Source organism: Dermacentor albipictus, chromosome 5 (genome assembly GCF_038994185.2).
Source record: "Dermacentor albipictus isolate Rhodes 1998 colony chromosome 5, USDA_Dalb.pri_finalv2, whole genome shotgun sequence".
Taxonomy (NCBI): Eukaryota; Metazoa; Arthropoda; class Arachnida; order Ixodida; family Ixodidae; genus Dermacentor; species Dermacentor albipictus.
In genome coordinates, this window is record NC_091825.1 from 85,022,140 (window position 1) to 85,045,372 (window position 23,233).

Consider the following 23,233-nt stretch of genomic DNA (forward strand, 5'->3'; position numbering starts at 1 on the left):
TGCGACAGAAAGGTCATGGAAAGGATGGTCCTTGCAAGTCTAGAATGGTATCTCGAGTGCCACAATATATACCCCACTTGACATAAAACTGTTTACAGCGCAAACACATGCAACCACAAAGTAAGGGACAGGACACAAGCGCTGACTATCAACTAACATTTATTAAAGGTAGACGGGTGCCTTATATAAGGGGAAAGGCAGAAGCGAAAGGGGTAGGGAATGATACAATCGGGGAAAATGATGATGCGCATCGATAAAACGAACATGCCAGCAGTCAACGCATTCAGGCGCGAAGAAACAAGAAAACGATGAAACTAGACAAACACTAACAAAAGACGAGGGATACTAAGATACAGTGAAATCAGAAAGCAGCCGCTTCCAAAAAATGAAGCTCTGCCGCAAAAAGCGATACAGAAGGGGTGCTTACGCACTTGCTGCCTTATTTGTGTATGTAGAACGTTTCCAAACTGACGCGCGCCGTCTCGTCGGCACTCTTGCCGAGAATCTTCGTCTCTCCCAAACGAGCCTCGCAACCTGTGCATCCAATTACATGCGCGACCAAATGTGCGTACTTGTCCTTTAAGTTGCTTAAATTTCGGGCATGTTCCCCCAAGCGTTCATTAATGCAGCGGCCGGTTTGGCCGACATAAGCCTTTCCACACTTCAAGGGAATGGCGTAGACCACTCCTGTGGAACACTTGATGAACGGCTTCTGATGTTTTAGCTGGCAACCTCTTTTTTTAGAGTTGCAGATGCGTGGGCATAACTGCGCCAGCTTGTTGGGTGCCGAAAAAACAACGGAAACACCATGCCTGTTGGCTACCTTCTTAAGACTGTGCGAAGTCTTGTGCAGGTACGGCACAACCAAAGGCTTGTCGGTCTTCCGACGGTCATCTTTTACTCGTGCTCCCAGTTTTTGCTTCTGAAGGAGGGTCTCAGACACCGCAATCAAAACCGAATGGGGGAATCCCGCCGCCACAAGTCGGCTGGCCTGATTCTCAAAACTTGTCTGCATCAGGTGCGGACACGACTTCTGAAGAGACGATTCCAAACAGTGCGATGCTATAGCTCTTTTTACAGTTTTGGAATGCGCTGAATCATATGGCAGCAAGTCCTTTTTTGCGCGAGGGAAGTAGCCCCAGCAAACGTGGTCTTCATCAAAGGTACCCACTTCCTACCCCACTTCCAGCAGGCTTTCGTCGGGGTTGTTCCTCAATTGATTGCGTCAGTGACTGGACAACGTTTGTGAAACAGGAGCAAAGCCATAAGCGCTAATCAGTTGTGCTCTTTCTCGATGTGAAAGGTGCTTATGACAACGTTGCACATGACCCCGTCCTCAATTCCCTGGAGGCTATTGCAATCGGCGACCGCATGCTTCGCTGGTTATCCGACTAAATAACTCGCCGGTGGTTTTATATATATAAACAAAAGATGGCTACGCAGCTGAATATTACAGCTACTGTGCCGTGCCTCAAGCAGTATTGAGTCACGCGTTGTTCAATGCGACACTTATTGGACTAGCTCATGTTTTATCTAAAACAATCTACCTCTCGATATACGAAGATGGCATCTGCCTTTCGACTTCTGCGGTCACTTGCCTTCAGGTTCATGCGCTATTGCAACGGGCAGCAACGTTGACATCAGCATACCTTCAAACACAAGGCTTGACTGTGTCGACCGAGGACTCTTTGATGGTTAAGCACGTAATCGCTATGCTGTGAAATGTGTTGCAGACGATGGGACTGTTTTAAAGCGATGAGCTTTTTCTTTGGCTCTTGTCCTAAGCTTTGCGCTTCTTGTTTATTTCGTTGCAGTTGGCCTTCAATGTGCTCGTGAACTCACCACAATTGTGGAGACGCGGAAGGTTCGGTTCTGGATGACGTCGACGATCTCTTCCTGCTTCTGCTGCATGTAACCCCTCGAGAAGCGTATGCCCGTGCGACGTGTCCACGTGCCGACCTGCAAAGGTTATCAAGGGACCCCTTGATACTTCCTCGCACTACCAGCACATTGCTCTTCTATACTTGAGGCTGTCTAGAGACAATACACACAGAGTAAAGGTGAAGTTTAGTTTGCTGCCACCACGCGAGCCATTTGAACATTTTTTCTCTGTTTGTTTCAGTTTCAGTTTCAGTTTATTATTCGTTCATAACAACTTGTTACAAAATATGGTATACAGACAAGGGTCCCAAAGTCAGAGACTGCACCGGGACCCTTGGTTTAGAAGTTATACAAAAAAAATAAAGCGGAATACAGAGCAGAGAAAGAAATCATGAAATAAGCAAAATATAACCAAGAAACTCAGTGACGACACACACAAAAAAAAAAGGAAGGATGCACAATCAATGGTAATTCCACAGCTTCTAAATAGCAAAATAACATTGTAGGAAATTAATCAGACAGCAAATAATTCTTGAGTTCACATTTGAAAGAGTACAAGGTAGTTGACAACTTAATGGAATATGGAAGACTGTTCCAAAGTTTAAGCGCGCAAAATGAGGAAGCCATCTTTCCGTAATTAGTATGACATAAAGGCAACAAGAAATTTCCTTGTGCTGCAAACCTTGTGTTATTGGGATTAAAAAGGAGATCAGAACTAACAAAGTTGTAAGAAACTTGTTGATTTCATAATTTGAAAAATAATATGGCTAAATGATAGTTAAACAAATCAGTAACTTGAAGAATGCGGTTAGTACGCAGTTGTGAAGAGGCGTTAGAGAAAAAATGGCTTCGCGTTATTATGCGGATAGCCTGATTTTGAATGTGCTGAATAGAGGAAAGATGACAATTATAAGTATTACCCCAAGAAGTTGGGGTAATACTATCATTACTAGTTACTATCATTACTAGTTACTAGTAACTAGAGATGTTACTAGTTATACATCTCTTGAATACCTTCTATGCAGACGCTTCCTCACTGATTTCAATATTTTCCGAGAAACCCATCTCGCATCCTCATTTCGCAGCTCACTCCTTTGCTATGCTTTCATTACAGAGTGCAAGTGTATTGCTCTTTGGTGGCAAGCTGGACCATGTGTCGTAGTTCGAGCCGATTTTGCTAACAGCTTGAGAACTGACCTTTCTAACTGCTTTCCTTCACATGTAAAGCATAAACGTATCATTTTTGTAGAAGGCTCTAGTTTCTTCCTTATACATATCCTGTTATTTGTCTTTCAATGACTTGAAGGGAAATTGTCATTATATATTTAATACTTTTTCAAATATTGTCAAGGCTCTAATGGGGTTTCTTTCAGGAACGAAGAAAAACTAGCGGAAAGAAACACATCCTAGGCACATAAAGACATCAACTTGCCTCATATTAATAAAAAGAAAGGTGTACATAATGTACAAATGCACTAAATTTGCTTGTATTCCCTATAGAGCTTTGCAAATAGTTTCATTTCTCATTGACAACCAGAGAAAAAGAATTATGAAACACATCACTGGTAGTTAGACAAGGCTGTACAACATAACTGTATTTCAAGCAAACGCTTCACCTTCATGCATCCAACAGTTTTAATTCAGAAAACAGCGGCATTTACGTGACACAGTTTGTTCGTCGGCGCTTACAGCATAATTATGACACGTATTGCGTGGCACTGAAGTGAACGACGAACGCGTATTCTAAGATGTGTCTAATAAATGTCTTGTAGGCGGTCAGCTTTAAATCTGGCGTTGCTTGCTCGATTCTATTTAGTTTTTTTTTTAGTGGAGAATCCACACCTCCCGGTTATTTCAAATTCAATTCTGGGGTTTTACGTTCCGAAATCCTGTAATGATTATTACGCACGTCGTAGTACAGTAATGGGATATTATTTTGACCACCTGAAGTTCTTGAACGTGCACTCAATGCACGATAAACTGGTGTTATTGCATTCCTCCACCAATCGGAATGCGGCCGCCGCAGCCGAGGTTTCCCAGCGCACGTTCGGGCTATAACCACGTTTTCGGAGTATTTTCACATTTCCAAAGGAAGCAATATGCTCATTCCACGCCTACCATTTTCGGGTTCGCGAACATGTATGACTAACTGATCTCCTTTGTGATCTTGTTCGCTGTAATTCTCGAGCTCTGTGTAATTTTGAAGTCACCTATGCCTACGCAGCACCCATTTCTTTTTCTTTTACAGTTCGTTTATCTTTATTTATTTTTGGGGGACGAAGGGCAGGTAATATTCCAAAATTTTCGGCTTTCCGGAGTCACCATCGAGAAAAATAAGGTTGATTTAATGTGGAATGCCGCTTTAAAGAATATTTTTTCCCACTGTATGTCTTTTTATTACCACACGTTTCGTGCTAGTTTGAGTCCTCTAAATATGCACGTTCAGCTGTACTTCAGCGACCCAAATTCGCAGTAGCTATGGGGACACCTAAGCAAATTCCTACTATGCATAAATGCGAGAGCACTACTTTACGTTAAGTGTGTCACTGAGCTCTGTGTTGTGACGAAACATTGCTGAGTTCATGTTGCCTGCCCGTAGTTGCTGCATCTCGCCATGCGTGCTCCGGGGCCACTCACTCTGCCTTACGCGTTGTTGGAGGCTTGGGTGGTGAATGTCGTTTCGCTGCATCAGCTCGCCTCGCCCGTTTCGCTGCGTTGCGATGGTCTCGTACTTCGTCGGCAGTGAACTGACACCTTCGGCCACGCTTTGCTGTCTCGCCTGATAATGTAGACTCGAGCAATACAACTCCTGACGATAAAGGCCGATCCACACGACGGACCAAATTTCTCTTTTGGACCGTGGTCCGCGCATCACATGATAGGACGTCACCAGTTCATGCGTACCGCCGTTGGCCCGCGCAAGACCGCGGCCCTCACGGTCCAACAAATCACCGAGGCGTTTCCAGCTTCCGTTTTGGCGGCGCACCGCATGCAAACCGAAGCGATTTTGGCTTAACCAACGAATGTTGTCCGGCAACAGAGTGTCTTCAGCCAAATCCAATCTAGTTTTCGGCTCAGCAAAAGCCAGTCAAGCCAGTCGTTTCATGTCCGCCGTTCCGCCTACACGTGCGTGCAGCAGATATATTTTTTAGACACCGTGTCCTCTTGGAGTGACGAAGAGGTTTTTCATTTTGTATACCTCGTTGAGCAGTTCTCGGCTTTGTGGGACTCGAGCCGGAATTATAACAATGATAACACTCTGGCCGAGAGTGTGGCTGGTTGGTCTGCTCTGCCGCCTGCCATGGCGATCCGCCGTGTGGATGTGCTCTGCGCCGGACCAGACCGCGCCGGGCCGTGACGTCGCATCACGTGACCGAGCGGCCCGCGGACTTGGTCAGTCGTGTGGATCGACCTTAAGGAATCCATAGCTCCGGCGATGGCACTGCTCCCAGCATAAACCATCCAGTGAATCGCTCGCTAGGCAGAGTCGACCACGTGCACGGTCGACTCTGCCTAGCAACACACGCGGCGCAATGCAACGGGGGCGCATTGGGTAGCGCGCTCGACTGCGAATCGGTAGCAGTGATGGTGGGGCAGATGATCAAATCCTCACCGGCAACACTTCTGTTGGGAAGGTGTCCCGAAGTGGTAATCTGTGGCCGCGGTTTATTTAAGCCGGCAGTCCATGGTGCAGCGAGATCTCAGGAGCGGCCACCACCGCCGCCGCTCAAGTTGGGCAGGCTAGCGTGTTCTATTCTCGCGCTACCTGCACGTGAGCGCATCGCCTTCTTGGGCTGCTTGGGAAATGATAGTAGCGCCGCTACGTCATGTCACTCTCGCCTTGGTAGAGTCGGTACGCTGAGGTTAGCATGGCTGGGCTCGGTCGTCCGGGCCACCAATTTGTGGGAAGACGTGCGCAGAGGTAGCGCATAGGCCGGCCATGGTGCAGCGACATCTCAGGAGCGAGCGATACCGCGGCCACTCAAGACGAGCTCGCTAGCGTGTTCTATTCACGCGCAACCGGCACGTGAGCCCATCTTCTTCTCCGCCTGCTTTGGAGGCGATAATCACGCCGTTACGTTTTTTTTTTAGTTAAATGAAGATAACGTATTTGTGTGCCGTTTTTCTGCCACTGCTTACTGATGACAGTGGAGTCGCACGATGAGCTAAGTAGTGCTCTCGCATGATAAAAGTTAGATCTCGCTGGAATACTCCTTAACTGCGCAGCTTTCTACAAAAGTGCCTTCCGAACTTAAGCAACTTTCCATAAAGAAAGCAAGCTAAACAGAGAGTTATTAAATTGGAGACCCAAATCTCCGCGTCTCCAAGCTGAGTTACGTAGGATGCTGTTGGATTTAGAGGAGCAGCAGAGTCTGAACATTGAATCAAACGCAGGCAACGTTCGATCAAGCGCTCGGGATGCCCCAGTGAGGAAAAGAAAAAGGTGCTGGAAAGCAAAAAAAAAAGAAAAGCTTTTTGTACTAGTGAAAATGAACGGCATGTATTCTTGAGCAAAAAGGGCAACCAACAAAATGTAATAAGCGTAATCACTGTGCTAGTAATGCGGCCTTCTTGTCCATCTCATGATTTCTCATCGCCCCCGAGGGCGACTCAAGATTGCCGGCGACCCACGCTAGTTTTCGATTTCAGGGTCTTGGGTCTAGGCAAAGGCAAGAATCCAAGACTGGCTTGGGTTCTGCGGATGCGCACTTTCGGCCCGTATTTTTCGTAGGTCCGCAAGGCACTCGGGTCCCCAATTCTAAAACAATCTAATATGTGCCAGTATAACTGGAATGACGGAATGCGCATTGCAGCGCTATCAAATTTCAAAGCGCATCGCTATACTATTCCAAATGGGTAGATAAATGTAAACGCAGCATACAAGAGAGTATCCGCAATAACGCTAGCATCCGCACTTTGTGATAAAATGTAGCACACGCTACACCAATAAACGATAGCGATTTCAGTTTATCGAGAAAACTGAAGTGCAATAAATAAACAAAATTGTTCCCCGTTGAGCAACACGACTGCTTTGTACCTGGTACCGAAAAGTGGCGTTAGCAGTTAATGCCCCAACAGAAGAGAAAAATATGACTCAGTAGATGTTTCATATATGCTAGTACGAAAAACATACGTAGCGCACCTGGCCAATTAAACTAGGTTAGGTGACTATTTTTCGCTGCCACCTTTCAATGGGAATGCCAATATATCATCAGGATCATCAAATTGTTACACATATCTGCGATAAGCACTTTTTTTTCTAGACATTATGTTCTCCTTAAACCTTTTTGGTAGGCCATACAGAGCAAATTAAATTCTTCATACGCACCTTCTCGAATCCCGTTGACTTCAGCTCAATAACGTTCAAGGTGAAGTCGGTCCTCAAACCATCTTCATCGAGTCGTACGTAACCAGTGAGCCCCTTTACATGGACCTGCACTGAGGCATCAACCATGTTACTGGACTTGAAGCTTCGCACGCCCACACTGATAAGCCCTAAAAAAGTCAGGGAGGCAGCATTCTTATGGGTCATCGTATCAAGAAATCGGCGAAATAATTGCGGGAAGTGGTACTTTGTACCTTGGGCTGCATCCTAAAATTATCCAACACTTGTTTTATTTTCGGTTCTTGTGATTATCATATAGAATAAGTGTTGGTGATACATCTGCAATAGGCTGCCAAATATAACCGGCATAGCATGTGTCCGAAGTAGTAGTAGTACTAGTAGTCACAATCAATCAATCAATCAATCAATCCATCCACCAGCTAACTAACTAATCACCCAATCCATCAAATAAATAAATAAATAAATAAATAAATAAATAAATAAATAAATAAATAAATAAATAAATAAATAAATAAATAAAATGTTTATTGCAGTACCAAGTAACAGCTACGGAGCCTTTCTACTGGTACTCTTAGAAAAGTAATGGGCCAGACAAAGTGCACACAGAAGTAAAATGTGTTAGATAATGTGAGATACGGAAACAAACAAATTGGGATACAGAATTTGAGGAGGCGGATTGAAAAGGGAGATAACCACAAAACGCGATTGTCTACTTAAGTACACAACCGAGGAATGAACTATGAATTATGTCAATACAGGCAGACTATTTATTACATGTTCTTTTTCGTACTCGTGCCATAGAGAGTCTGTAATGCAACAAGGCCGCGCAGAAAACGAGGAATTCTGCCTGGTATGCTTTTGCGGCACGGGAAATTGCACATGATCAAGCATCTTTGAGCAAAGTGAAATGACATGTACCACCTTATAAAGGAACAGAAGGGCTGATCTACTAGTTCTTAATTTTAAAGGTGTGAGTTCAGGTATATAGGTGAGAGGGTTAAACTACAGTCACTAGAACGGTAAAAAGGGTGCTTGAAGGTATATATAAATTTACTCTGAAGGCGTTCAATGATGTCAGAATTAAATTTGAACACTACGCTTTGAAATACACAGGCAGAGTACTCTAGAAGTACAAGTCACGCAGTAGAATTTAAGGAAGGCAAGGTGAATGGAAGTCTCGGGATATACGAACAGTTATTTGGATAAGGGCCTGTTTTTCTGCATGTTTAGCGTGTGAAGCTTAGCTTTTTGTCGAAGTACACATCAAGATTTTTTACTTATTCGACGCTGGGCAATGAAGCATCCTGAAGGGTGTATGCAAACTGCACACGATGTGTTTTCAGCGTGTAATTCCACGTGTAATCTATTGAAGCATTTAAAGGCAGCTCATTCCCTCTGCAGCACTTTGAGAATGAAAAAAAAATGTGTTTTTGGAGGGGAATGCAGCTGTAAACCGCGTTGACAGCTTTAAATAGCTTTAAGTCGTCAGCACATAGAGTGAATAAAGAGTGTTGAATTCCTGACGAAATGTAATTTATGAACAACAGGAAGCGCGGAGGGCCAAGAATGGATCCTCGAGCAACTCCTCTAGTGACCTCATAGTGGACAAAGCTCTGTCCGTTAATGCCAGTGAAGTACGCTCTATTGCTTGGGTAATTAGGTACTAGGCTAGTACAGAAATAAGGCATGTCCATTTTCGTGGGTTTCGGAATGAGGAGCACATGACAAACTAGGGCAAACACTTCACTTAGGTCAAAGAGCGCCTAATTAACCTCTGCGATGAAGTACACTGGAAGCATGGATCAGAAATGTGATCAAGTTCGTTTTGGGGGAGCTTCCCACTATCATGCTGCTCATTAATAGAATGTTCTTAGGCTAACAGAAAACAGAGAATGCAATAGAGATTCACACGGTTTCAAATAGGTAGAAGCCGATAGTAAGTAAATGTACTTCCAGCAATCAATATATGCACCGGCACTACCCATGCTACCTTCTAAGCGGTATGAAATGTACTAGACTTAAGGGAACTGTTGACAATGCTTCGTAGAAGAGGGACAAGTATGCTTCCGTACGCCTTAAGCAGTGCGGGGAGGATACCAACAGATCAATGAGAAAGGGAACGTTTGGTGCGATTTTTACATATCAAAACAATGTCTCCATTGTGTCACAGCGTACACACTGTACCAGACTGAGCAGGAAGGCTACTTGAGGTAGAGGCATTTTTGCACAAAATACAGTACAGAAATGTTTTGCAAAGGCATCAGCAAAGCTCGACATAACAACGCCATTTTGATGGACAAGATACCCATGCCTAATACTCTGTTTGAAAGAGAGAGCGCACGTAGCTCCAGAAATATTTTAAATTATTCGTGGTGCTGGCTTCCAGACATTTATTGTGGTCGTGCTGATCATTGTTAGCTGTGATCATTGTGGTCGTACTGACCAGTTAGCGCTTTCGAGATCATGGTTACAGGCAACGTAGTCTCTACGAGAAAATTTGAAGCTTTGCTTCGTGTTGTCATCAAAACGCATGCTGCCTTTCTGCGCTACCAATGTTGAAGAAACAATTAAAGGAGGGTGGAACTTGGCTGGCGCAACCAGAAGAACGTTGCTACGCGTGACGGAAAAGGTACCAATATTTGTAAGAAAAACATATATAACGTGGCCACATCAGTTCTGTGTGAGTTTACCTGCTGCATGAAATTAAAAATGATTAATACAAGCAAGGAGTGGCATGCGCTTAGACATGCAAATGAAATTCTGGCACACAATAACAACCCTTGTACTTATGGTTACATTAAAGTCCCCAATCTTTACCACTCTGTGGGTAATATGAAAACAAAAAGTACTTTCCATTGATGCTAGGATAGCAGAAAATGCAACAGTAGTTACGTCAGTTGTTACATAGAATGCACAAAGCAACAGCCGTTCACTACCTGAACACCGCACGTCTGTTATCGAGCCTCATTATCGCACTCTACATCCAACCACCCGACCCATTCTATCGCGATATCAACAGCGATAAGGATAAAACCATGATTCACAACAAGCCCACATTGCTACTATTTTGGTAGAAGATGCATACATCTGCTGATTCACTGATATGCAACTGTCCTTATCGTAAATGTGAATAATGGCAAGAAGAACGTTATGATGATGATGTAAATAATAGCAACAACAATAGGGTGAAGGCTTACCTCAACAACACTAATATCCTCCATTTTTTTAATTCTATAGTCGCTGCTTGCGTAATAATACACAGAGACAGAGAAAACGTCAGTAAAAACTAGTAGTAACCAGAATGAAGTAAAAGATAACAATAAAGATGTACATGATACGCTGTACATGATACACTGACGAACATAAGGGACAAGACGAGGACGTACGTCCGCGCCTGAATATTTCAGAATAATTCTGAAAAATTGCGTCCGCGTCTTCTCCTTTGTGTTCGTGATCGTAACACTAAGCACAATATAATCATGATCGGCCACCAACTAGCCCCGTTTATTGCATTACTAAATGAACATGTACATCAGAAACATGAGAAAAAAGAATTTCCCATACAGCTTCAAATAGGCACATGAAGACAGCCCACAGAAAACGGCGAAACACTGTGGTAGTGTGCTAAGCATGCCGGGAGATAAAATTCTCTGGTTTTAATTCTAGAACGTCACTCTCCGATGCTGAAAGCAAAGAGAACAATACACCCAGTTATCACAAAGTGGTTATTGATTGCATTGTGATGAGGCAGCGATGAGGAATTACCGATTGGAACTAAATAAACATTGAGTGCTTGAATTTGTTTTATTACGTACAGCTTCTGACAGTGGGTAGTATTGTTCTGTAGTGGAAGCCAAAACCACCTGCTGCAGGTATTATTAGGGGCGTGGAAAGATCAAATAGGATGTTAGGAAGCCGGCGTACTGTTGGGTTAAGTGCGAGCAAAAACATTTTCTGAAGCGGTTCTTTTTGATAGGTAAGTTGGCGTACCGAAGGAGGAGAAAGCAAAGAAAGGAATCTTTCGAAAGCGCCAAGGGATTTGGAGTATTTATTAGCACGCTTTTTGTTATATTCTGACCACGTGAGTTTGTTTCTAATCGCGACATTGAGTTAGCTGTAGTAGTAGGATAACGAAAACCAGGGAAAGATACGAGTTAACTTAAGAAAGAGCTGTAGAAATTAAAGAGTATTGGTTGCTAATGTTTTGTTGCTTGCATAAGGCATTTCTGTTTTCTTATTTTGACATTCAGGGCCGTTAACCAGTGGTAGTATTAATTTGATATCCTGTTTTAATCAGCTTGTAGCCATAGTTATTCGTTGATCATATACAGTGATACAAGACACAATCATGAATAATGACAGAATTGATGAATAAAGGTATTCGGAATTTCAGTTATGAACATTACAAAAAGTGCAAGGGCCCAGCCTTGAGTACACCTGATTTGTCTGTGCTATTTTCCGATTGGTAGTTATCGAATGAAATTTTATATAAACGATTTATGAGAAAACACTCAGGCCACAAGAGCACTAGAAATTAAACACTAAGAGAAGACAAATTAGGTCTTTAAACGACCACGAGAAACCTGATGAAATGTCTTGAAAAGTCAAAATAAATAAAAGTCGAGGTCTGTGAAAGTACTACTATATATTGTAAACTGATAGAAACTTTATTTATGGAGCCGAACATATTGACCTAGTAAGAAGTGTAAGCACAATAAATTGTTTGTTCATTGGAATATTAGAAAAGCGCATAGTCGCATTAGCACCCTTTCTTTAGAGACGTGCTCTAAAGGAGCGATCGGTTAGCCGAAATACTAGCTTTAGCTACAATTTCGTCTCACTTTTGGCAGCATCTAACTTTAGCTAGATGCTCTAACTTTAGCTAGATCATCTAACTTTAGCTAGATGCTGCCAGTATGTTAAGCGGAAGTATCTAGAAACGCTTATTGCAGTTGTCGTCTCTGGTTGATTTTTATTGTTATTCTGTTACGTCCAATGCTCGCCATCTGCACATTTGAATAAGTTTGATAGTGAACACTATCTCTAGCTGCCGTTGCTTCGTATGTTAACAATTTAAGCTTTATTTAATCTTCACAAACAGCGGGTCTGCCGCTTTCATGGTTAATAAACGCAACGTAATCTCTATCTCGTGTCTCACCGAAAGTTCTGCAATAATCAAGCAGAAAATTGTGCACCTTCTCTGATTTCCCTGCGGCAATGCGGCTTTGGAAGACGGAGACTGCTTTCCAACATCAAAAGGGAAGTCCTTTGAGGTCAGGGCCTCCATTTAGTGATCAATATTTACTCCGCCCCGTTTGTTTATGAGGCCCTAACCATTGTTCACGTCAGAAAACCCGGAAGAACCGGCCAAGCAAAGTGTGCAAACATCGCACTGCTGTGTTTGCCCACGTCTGCAACCTGCTACTTTTAATTAATGTTCATTTCTAATGCACTTATTCTGGTTGGAGCAGAATTCACAGGGACACTGCTTAAAGTGGCTGCCCGATCCATTTAGTATTCAGCCATAATTTACCTAGTTCCTTGCAATTTCAAGAGTCTTTAAATCAGCACTTGAACACGCTTGTATTCTATCTGTAGGACTGAATCACCATCGTGTCAAGCCACGACTTTGTTCTTCGCCAGCACTTTTTCGGACACGCCAAAATGGTGCTTAGTCAGAGAGTACGGCTCTTCCAGCCTGAAGTAGTAAAGGCAACGCGCAGAAGACCAGGAGTCAAGAAGAAGAACACAAACGACAGGACTGGAACCTTTTTTCCAACCTAAATGATGCCTACTAATAGGTGTGCAGGGTGCACCGTGTCAACAATAATGCTCGTCTCGTAGGCTCTATACCGGCGTCAGCTCTCAACGAAACGCGAGTTTGCTTTCCCTCATCGCTTTGGCCGTCAATTGACAAATTTATTGACGTTGGAATAGCGAACGTGACTTAGTTGCCTGTCATAGCACACGACTCCCTCTGTAACTGGACTAACTGGACCTTGTGTTATCCAAAACATATATGACTACTCCGATTCCACGGCTACAAGACTAACTACACTATCCGACCACACTTTCTCGCTGCTGACTCCATGAGCCGGTTAGCTCCACGGTCTCGAATTGCTCACTTAAATTGTTCTGTTGTATTTTGCCCACATGACTGGGGTGCAGGCCTCGTCAGGAAGATGCTTTGCCGCTTTATTTTACCACATCTCATTGGCATATCGCATCGTACTGTATACATGTCCGAATAAAGTCAAAGTACGTTGACTTTTCATGTGGTTCAATGCTGCATAGTATCACGTAAGACATTTCAGGTTAAAGTAGGATTCACAGTGGCACTGAACTACCGTAGACACGGTACTTGAGCGCTTTGGACTAAATCTGACAGCCTAGGGTTGGCTCGCTAAGCACCACTTATCACAGTGCTTGCATTCCGCCTCATTTGTAATGCTGCTGCTGCAGCATGGAACCAATTCCACAGTCTGCAGCCTACAGCAGCAGACCACGCCATATGCATGGCGTGGTCTGCATATGCATGGCGTGGTTGTGAAGGTGACTCGCTCTTTCATAAAACTGGTGAGCTTTCTTATGTGGTTCAGTTAGAATGCTTGTGCAATTGAATTTGTAAATATCTTTCTTGCTACAAATGTCAAAGCCAACAGCAGGTGATGGCTCTTTCACTTCTGCTGTAGGTACGATGCAGTACCGCGGATGCACGTTGGTCCCAATCTGCACGCATCACGCAGACCTCCAGCACCCCTATTGGTCGTTAGTTTCCCAATGGTATAAAGTTTTTAACAGAACGGTTTAATACGCTCATGTATTTCTATGACCGCGTTTGGTCACCGCTTTTTAAAGCGAACATTTAACCCCCTCCTTGCTTTTCGGGTTATGGTTGCTGGCTTCTGTCACGGCTAAGTGACCGGCACCAGACACAATGCAAAGAATTACCTGATTTCTAGTCAAATGAGACAGCAAGGAGACATGTCTAATGGAAAGTTAAGATGATATCAAATATGAAAGAGCAACCATGCATAGACAAAAAAAATTGTTTTTGTAATTGCAAGATTACAATGTAATCTCCATCAGGCCACCCTCTGTGTCACGTTTAAAAAATCGAATTCTTTTCTTGAAACATCACTGGAGGCGCGCTAGCACAAGCGCTCCCTAAACTAGCGATCTTCGCCGCTTCAATAATCTCACGTGTTGTTTGCGCTGGGCTTCTTCCTATCACCGTGCACTGTTTATAACTGGGATTGCACCCATGCTTTCTGCAGTGAAAAGCATGGAGGAGTCGGGCATCTGGGGCAACTGTAGGAGTGGGGCATCTGGCAGAATTATTTGCAAGCCTTAGCAGCAGTGCCGGATGGCAAGCATTATATACTTGCTCTTGGGTCGTCACCTGCTGCTCCGTCGCCCGACCTCGCAGCCGACACACCATGCGGTTTTGCTCCTTTTTTATCTGTTCGCTTACCGGACCCGACTTATAGACAAAGTTGCGTAAAGTTGCGCGCATATGTATGTATATATATATATATATATATATATATATATATATATATATATATATATATATATATATATATATATATATATATATATATATATATATATATATATATATGGACGTACAGTATGTAGAGACAGCAAAAATGGATTGGTTATCATTCTATATCTCCTGAAGGTGGAACTAGAATTTACTGATTATACTGTGCTGAATATGCTACATATTATTAACGCGATGCGTTAAGGATCCTGATGTCGCAGATAATCCTATGTCGGCGTCCGCGCCGTTGTCCGTTAGAGTAAAATCATCCCGTATATATTTAGGTATATGTATATGCCACGCCTTGCGACATGAACTGGGGAATGTGTGGCCTATATTGACAAACCATTCTATCCCTAAAGTTGCTCATACCTTGTCTTACATTCTTGAAAAAGTTATTCCTCGGCATTTTGAGAATGGGAGAACACAAACAGATGTCATTAAACAAAACACCGGCAGCGCATGCCTTTTGTATTAAATCTTCTCAGATTGAAACATTTAAAGTGCGAAACAATAAAAGAAACCTGAAAGTTATTTGAGTGTTTCGGCGCGGCTGATCATAATCCACGGGATCAGACCACGCAAGAGACCGTGTTTATACCGGAAAACTCGACTTCGGGCATCGCGTTCGTAGTCAGCTCTTGCCGGTAAATATACGGCTACATAAGCTGCAGTTGCCGGGAAGCGTGAGAAGCAGTCAGGAATCTTTGAATGCTATCGCGTTCCACTTTTAAAGGTGAAGCTTAAGCGTCATCTTAGTTTTCTTTTCTTAAAATACCTGAATATTATGTTATAGAAGAGTGTTCAAGCCACGTCTTGCATTTAAGCTTAAAATTTCACGTAAGCATGCGCTATGTACCTTTGCTTTTGCACGCGTCCCTTTTCGCAGGCCTATTCGTTCATCACCATCTCCCCGCAAATATCTGTTTAAATCTCTTCTAATCTTTTTGGGTCTTCTTTCCTGTTACAAATGTCTATAATTTTGGACAGCATCGTCCTCAGTTGTCATTGAACACTTACCAATCGCCTTACTTACCACTTACCAAATTGTAGCATAGCGCAGCGAATCGTAGGGCAAGCTCATGGCGCCGTCAAAACCAATACTTGTAGTTCACAAAAGTGCGTCGAGTAAGAAATGAAGTATAATGAACCAAAGTTGTTGGCTCTCCAATTTTTATGTGCCTTGTTAGCAGCACGAGCCCCGTGCTACTAAAAACTTTCTACACCGATATACACGAGAGCGATATATTCAACCTATGCAAGTCTGCTAGAGCCACCCTTCAACACATGCTGTGGGCCTGGGATGCAAAATATATCAAGATAAAAAGGCAGTCTCCCCGGAAAATTCACGCGTGCGGTTGTGGGCGGTGCTGACAGCTCTGAACTCCAAGACATACTCTGGGCCATCCAGCGAGCCATGGAAACTGTACGGGAGCAGCAGCTCCCAGTGGCCAACCCAGGCGGCCCCAGGCTCGGGCCTCCCAAACGCTGGATTCCAAATAAAGTTATCTCGCTTGCTCGCTTCTTAGCAGCTCGAGCTTCTAAAAGTACCATTCATGTGTTCACTTTCCATAAATAAAGTATGACCTCTTAACTATTAAGTAGATCAAGCAGCTATAACGAAATAGCTGCAAGAACTCCAGGACATATTGAATGTGTTGTATCTGAGAATATTTTTTGGCACAAATAGATACCGTTGTGACAATCTACGGCAAGCAGATGTACGCGTTAGCTTGAATATTGATAACAAGCTGAAGCCTTACACTACAACTTTTCTAATTACGAGTGGTACGATAAAAAATAGAGAAGGTTAATGTATGATTGAAGCAACTTTAAAACTTTATTTGTTTGCCGTTTTGAGAGCGCAAAAAAATAACTCCTAAACCGTGTTTTCACAGCTACATGTTTTTCCTGGAGGTAGCATGACACCTACCATAAGTAATCAGTGGCTTCTGCTCATCACAGACTGCTGATACATATTTTATGAACATATTATCGCTGCCATCATGCGGAAGGTTACATCGTGCTCGAATATGGAGGTCCAGGATAAGCATAGCTTGACATGAACTTTGCACAGATTAATCCAACATCATCAAAGTTCTCTTACCCAATTATGACGTTACGGGTGGTGGGTTTTGGTGGCCAGCCTCGTGGAAAGCTGTCGTATCTTCCTACGCGTTGTTTGAATTGTTCCATCGTAGCGTAACTTATCGGATTTCATGTAATGAGACCAACAAACTGACAACTGTAGTATGACGATTTATTTTGACACTACAAACAATCAAGGTTGCACCGGCAATACACGAATGCTGATTGCGAGCCCAGCAGCAAGAGCGTTTTCTTCGTCCTCTTCTTCACTAAAATTGCCCCCGGGAGAGAAGATGAGCCATCCTAGCGACTTACGGCGTAAGTAGGATCAGGGGGTCATAGTAAAGCTGATGAACCGCGTCATGGCTGCGATGCCTAAGATCGGGCAATGGTGTCACAGGTGCGACAGCTCAGGTGACAGCAGCAAAAAGCATGCAAGAAGTTTGGTTAAAACGCCAGGGTTGTGAGGTGGGAACCACAACTAAAGAAGAGCACCAGTCGGAAAACGTGGTCTAAGCGCGCCACTGTCATGCCGCAGCCTTTGACGACCTTGAGCGGTGGTCGTAAGGGTTCGAGCGAGCTACCTACAGTCCTCAGCGTATTTGGCGGCTTCAGGCACAGGCGTGCAGTCAGAAGTGTCGGGTCATTATGGGAGCAGTATGTCTATAGTACACGAGGGCTCTCGTCCTACAGCAGAAAAACGGGTGAAATCCAGTGCTAGCTTGTGTGGACGTATTACAGGCATGCATTACGAACGACAAAAAAGTGTCCCAGCTACTGTGGTCTGAGGCGACGTACATAGTCAACATGTCACCGAGTGTGCGGTTGAACCTCTCTATCAAGCCGTTCGTTTGCGGGTGGTAGCTGTAGACATGCGGTGAACGATGCTGCATGCAGAAAGAAGGAACTGGATTACTTCAGATAAAGAGACACACCCCCTATGACTGAGCAGTTCGCGTGGGGCACCATGTCAAAGAACGAAGTTGCGCAAGTTGAAAAACGCAACCTCGCGCGCAGCGGCCGCCGTCAGTGCGGGAGTCTCAGCGTAGCGCGTCAAGTAGTCGACACCTGCGATTATCCATCGGTTACCCAAGGAGCTGCCAGGAAGTGGTCCTTGTAGGTCTATACCGACGGAATCGAAGGGACGAACCGGAAAGGAAAGCGGCTGTAGCTCACGACGAGGGCGCTGTAGAATTTTACGCCTTTGGAACGCACTGCAAGCGTGTACGTACTTGCGCACGAAGTGGTAGATGCCGTCCCAGTAGAAACGCTGCCTTAGCCGATTATATGCTTTCAAAGCGCCGGCGAGACCATTTTGAGGAGCAGCATGAAAATAAGCGCTAATGTCAGAACGCATGTGTCGTGGTATCAGAAGCAGCCATTTACGACCATCAGGCAACTAACTTCTGCGGTAAAGGACGTTGTCGCGTGCAGTAGTCAGCGGCTTGGCGACGGAGTGTTCGAGAAGAGGGCGTGACGGATGGACCGTGGAGGAAATTCAGCATAATTGAAAGCAGGTGATCCTTACGCTGCTCGTCTGGCATATTAGTGACATTGATGGATGACATCAATGCGAAGGGCGGAAACACTGAAGCCACATCAAAATGCATCGGTGATCGGGAAAGCGCATCCGCGTCAGAGTGCTTCCTGCCCAATCGGTGGACAACGCAGATGTCATATTCTTGCAAGCGAAGTGCCCATCGGCCTAGGCTACCTGATGGATCCTTCAACGAGAACAGCCAGCAAAGGGCTTTGGTGGTAGGTGACAATATGAAAATGGCGACCACATAGGTATGGACGACATTTGACGAGAGCCCAAATAATGGTCAAGTACTCCTGTTCTGCTACATAGTAGTTGGCTTCTGTCATATTTAATGTGCGGCTCACATACGCGACGATGTACTCTTCATAGCCCTCTTTCCGTGTTGCCAGGACAGCACCAAGTCAGATGCCGCGGGAATCCGTGTGTACCTCTGTAGGCGCTGTGGCATCGTGGTGTCCAACAATCGGAGGAGAAGTAAGTAGGCGACTCAGTTGCTTGAAGGCTTCGTCACACGAAGTTGACCACGCGAAGGTGCTGTTGGTAGCGGTAAGCAAATTGGTCAATGGTGCGATGAGGCAAAACCGCGCACTAAACACCGAAAATAAGAGCAGAGCCCTATAAAGATGCAGAGCGCCTTAAGAGTAATGGTCATCGAAAACTCTGTGACCGTGCGAAGATTAGCTGGGTCAGGAAGCACACTGTCCTTCGATACGATGTGTCCCAATATTGTGTAGCATATCATCGACTTTCTCGTTAATTATGTGTCGCTGGGCTGCCGACACGCGGTACGGTCACTGACATAATGGACGATTGGAACCGGAGTGGATGCTGTGAGTGACAGTTGCCGTATTCCCCAGTCTGGGTTGGTCTGAATCAAATGAGGAGCTAAGATTCTGAAGAAACGCGAGGACTAACAGACGATATGAAGGTGGCAAATCGGCGTGTATGAAAGAATCAAGGACGTCTGACGATGACCACGACAATGGTGATAATGATGATGTGCACAGCACAGGAGAAGTGAGGGCATCGACCTGATAACAGGCCGTGTCATCGGAAGTATCGAGACTGTGAAGCGGGTCAAGGGGCTGAACACGACCTAGCGATTTTTCACGCAGTAAGGTCACAGGATATTGAGACGTGTTACACACAAGCATAGAGGACAATCCAGATACAGGGTTGATGACAACAAATGGGACAGCAAACATCTTAACGTCTGATCATCATGGTTGCCAGCGGGTTCCAGTTTCGTATTCACTAAACCGTTTTCACACTCCCCGCGTGACAGGCTGTTTCGTTTAAATGTTCTGCTGATAACTTCGTTTCTATTAGCAGGGTAGCTAATTACACTTATCGTGCTTCTTTAGAGGTATTTCAGTGTGGTATACTTTATTGTAAGTATCCTATAATCAGTTGAAACATAGATGAAACATGAACTTACTTTCTTATAACATGGTATCTGATATGAGGCAAACAATTCCGCATGAAACAACGCGCAAGAACCAGAAATGAACTCAGTAAATGTCATAATCATGAAAGATTTGCAGACATTTGAATTCCTTGCGAGTTCTTTTGGACATAAAATGGCGCTCTGTAGAGCACGCAACTCAAACTGCATGCGAACTGAATGCTTGTTTAGCGAGTTGGTACCTGATTCTGTGGGTCAGTTTTTAAAGGCACACTGAAGTAATGCATAATTGATATTTATTGGCAAATGACCATCATATAGCAACAAAATTTACACTCATGATTGTGCCATGAAAGAAGGCTTCATAAGTGGGAATACACCCTAGAAAAAGGAAAATACTAGTGAAGCCACGCCCTTGAAGTTGCCCCTCCCCCCCCCCCCTGTGCTTCTTGTTATGTTCTGGATTTTGACAGCGTCTAGTTGGGTATAGCAGCGTTTCTATCAGTACAGATGTGAGCACTGTACTGTTAACTACCAAATGACTGATCTTGGCAAAATCTGACAATTCTTGCTGCACTCCAACTGCCAAAATAGGGAAAATATTTTGCATTTCATATTGTTACGCTGACGTACCAGCACTTTTGTTTTGGCTCAAAACAAAGGAAGTAGGAGAAAGTTTGGTTGTCAATGTCTATTCTAGTAATTCCTTTAACGAAAAACTCAACATATAGTTTTGAAAGAATGCTACGTCCATAAAAAAAAGACACATTGCTTGTGTAAGTTTTGGGCCCCTAAAGTTGTCCTGGCGTTTCCAGAAATTTTTTTTTTCAGTGGCCCTGGAGTTCCCTCTTCAGAGAATAGCAGTGGGTTTTCTTTAATCCCCGTATTCACAAGAAATTCTTCAGTCTAACATTTTTCTCAACTCAACCACGTTAAGCGCAGCGCCTTCGATCCCTCGACCGAAGAAGCCACTACGCTTCTCAGCAATCGCTACGATTCGTCAATGAAGCGAAGTGATCCCTCCTATCGAAGGGAAGCGCTTTGATGCAAATTATCGAGTCGGTTGTTGGGCGGAGGAACGCTCTAGAACATGGGCATGAATCACTAGGATTTCTCTCGATGTACCTCAATTTTCAGGAGGTCATAACACTTCTTCATCTCCAAAGAGGTACGGCGATTATAGGGTAACCGGTGTCGCAAAATCGTTTCAAATCCAACGAAGGCTTAGAATAAACAAGTTTCCAGTTGCTTTCCTGGACACGGCTGTCGATTCTGGCCTGACTGACTGACACTAGGTAAACAATATCCCATCAGGATAAAGAAAAACTTTCAGAACGCGGGACACCAAAGCAATCCTGAAACGGCAAACCGCAACTCGAGGTCGTCCACGTGCACTGCAAGCAGCAACCTTTTAGAAAGAACGGGCAATTGCACCAACACAAGACTGAAAGTTGAAAGATGAATCGGAGAGGACAAAAAAGAAAGATTGCTTTCGCCTCAGTTTCGGGCTTCCCACGTTCCAGTTTGCTGCATATGAATAAAAGAAAAAGGCGTGCTTACACGTCAGCTGCACCAAAAGAAAGCACCACAGGAAAATGCATGCATGTGCACATCGCAAGCCGATCGATATAATGGCCTCATCGCAGCAAGAACAGCGACCGAACGCGCTGTCGTCACGTTCCACTGAAGGCGTGGCGCAACCTTAACCCCGGTGCATTTCATCAGGGCTGATCGCACATAGGACAGGAAATGACGAAATCGGTAAAGCAAGACGAAAGGCTAACAAAGAACTGTTCGGAATTCGAGAAACCCAGTATTATGCCCTACCCCCCCCCCCCCCCCTAAAAAAAAAGAACTCGTGTTCTTTTGGCGGTATTTATTTCGAACTTTCAGCGATGCTTCCTGGCGAACTTCGAACAATGGGGGTCAACTTTAAAGCGGCGCAGGTGACTTTTTCTTGAAGTAGGGTTGAATAACTTCGGGCAGTGTCGGCACCAGCGGGAATGACGCCGCGTCTTTCAAAGTGATCTCTTTGGATGTTATTTTTCAGGATGGATGCCACTTATGCAAAAAGGGGGCACGTGCGGTGGCCAAGTTTTCCTGGCGTAGCTCGTTGCCTTGCATCTGCAATACCAGTGATGCTCTCTCGCAAAGATTGAAAAAAATCAGAACAATGTGATCGTCTCACACCCTACAATTAGGCTTGAGATGCGCAGCACCATGTCGCCGTGAACAAGCCGCCAGACGCAAAAGGAGAGAGGACGAATTTTATTCGTATAAATGCAGAAATAGAGGCCTAAGCGCATGCGCTCTAATCTGGTACTCTGGGCTGAGGAAGGAGAAAGCAGAATGAAAGAGGGGATAGAAGGCGATAATCAGAAGAATAAAGCTGCGATGAGTGCTGGCTAAAGCAGCGTCATGCTTAAATCGCAATCTTGAATTGAACTCTGGGGTTTCGCGTGCTAATCTTAGTCTTGAGGGCAGTCCTTTGTCAATGTAGAAATTGCACCTTGGTCCAAAACCATTTCTCGAACACACCACGGATGGGGCCAGGAACACAGAAGAAGTCCTGCGCAGAGAATACACTTGCAGGAATGGTTGCCAAAGAAGAGAGTCAGGTCTGCCATTCGAACGTGTGCGCGGGCAGACGAAAACTACGTGAGCTAGTGTCTCTTGTAGGTGGCAGTGGTCGCAATTTGGTTTGATACTGAGAACGGTGAGGTGCGCATTCATTGCACCAAGCTTCTGCCTCAGCCTTTGAGCTCAGGCGACACGCGAAGCCTCATTCCAGCGTCACATTTGTGCAGACGCCGGTGGTGGTGGCTTTTTGTGCAAAGTGACTAGTGATAAAGCATCGTATTAGGTGAGCAAGCTGGTAATGTGTATCATCTCTTAAAAAACAGGAATGCGTACAACGATGCCTTCAAGAAAGGCAGCGCTCTCTTTTTAGTTTGGAAGTTCATTGCCTTCGAGAGCACAGGTAAGACATGGAAGTGAACATTGCAGCTGGAGTAAAAAATATATATATATATATATATCTGGGGTGGAAATTTTTAGGTGCAGCTACGCATAAATGATGGTGAAAGAAAAATTTAACGAAAGAAAACGCACTCCCCTAGCTAAACCCATTCTTAAGATCAGCAAGCTTGCAATGCCCGCTGCTGGAAAGACGAGTGCTGGAGTAAAGAAAGCCGTGTATATAAGCTAGCACAGGTGCGAACTTCAGTGCTTGGACCAATAGCAAGCGTAAGCGCATTCACAAAACTTCGCTGGACCCATTAACTTGAGGAGCAATTCCTACTATAGGAAGTGGCAGTGTTATGAGCATTACTATGTCCATCTAAGCCACTCGAGCTGACGAGGATAAGCGTTGGAACGTGCTGTTGCGGCCAATTCGCCAGAGGTCACAGCTGATGGCCGAAG

At 44.4% G+C, this 23,233-nt stretch overlaps 1 protein-coding gene across 3 annotated transcripts in view; it reads right to left on the reverse strand.

Annotated features, from left to right (window-relative positions):
* The window catches only part of LOC135905790 (glutamate receptor ionotropic, kainate 2-like), a 352,682-nt gene that overhangs the window by 112,456 nt on the left and 216,993 nt on the right, over window positions 1-23,233 (reverse strand). For all 3 annotated transcript variants that reach the window (XM_065436836.2, XM_065436835.2, XM_065436837.2), the window contains 2 exons: window positions 7,211-7,315; window positions 1,843-1,959 (listed from right to left, as the gene is read on the reverse strand). In XM_065436836.2, coding sequence (XP_065292908.2) covers window positions 1,843-1,959; window positions 7,211-7,315 — 222 coding nt within the window. The remainder of the gene's footprint in view (window positions 1-1,842; window positions 1,960-7,210; window positions 7,316-23,233) is intronic.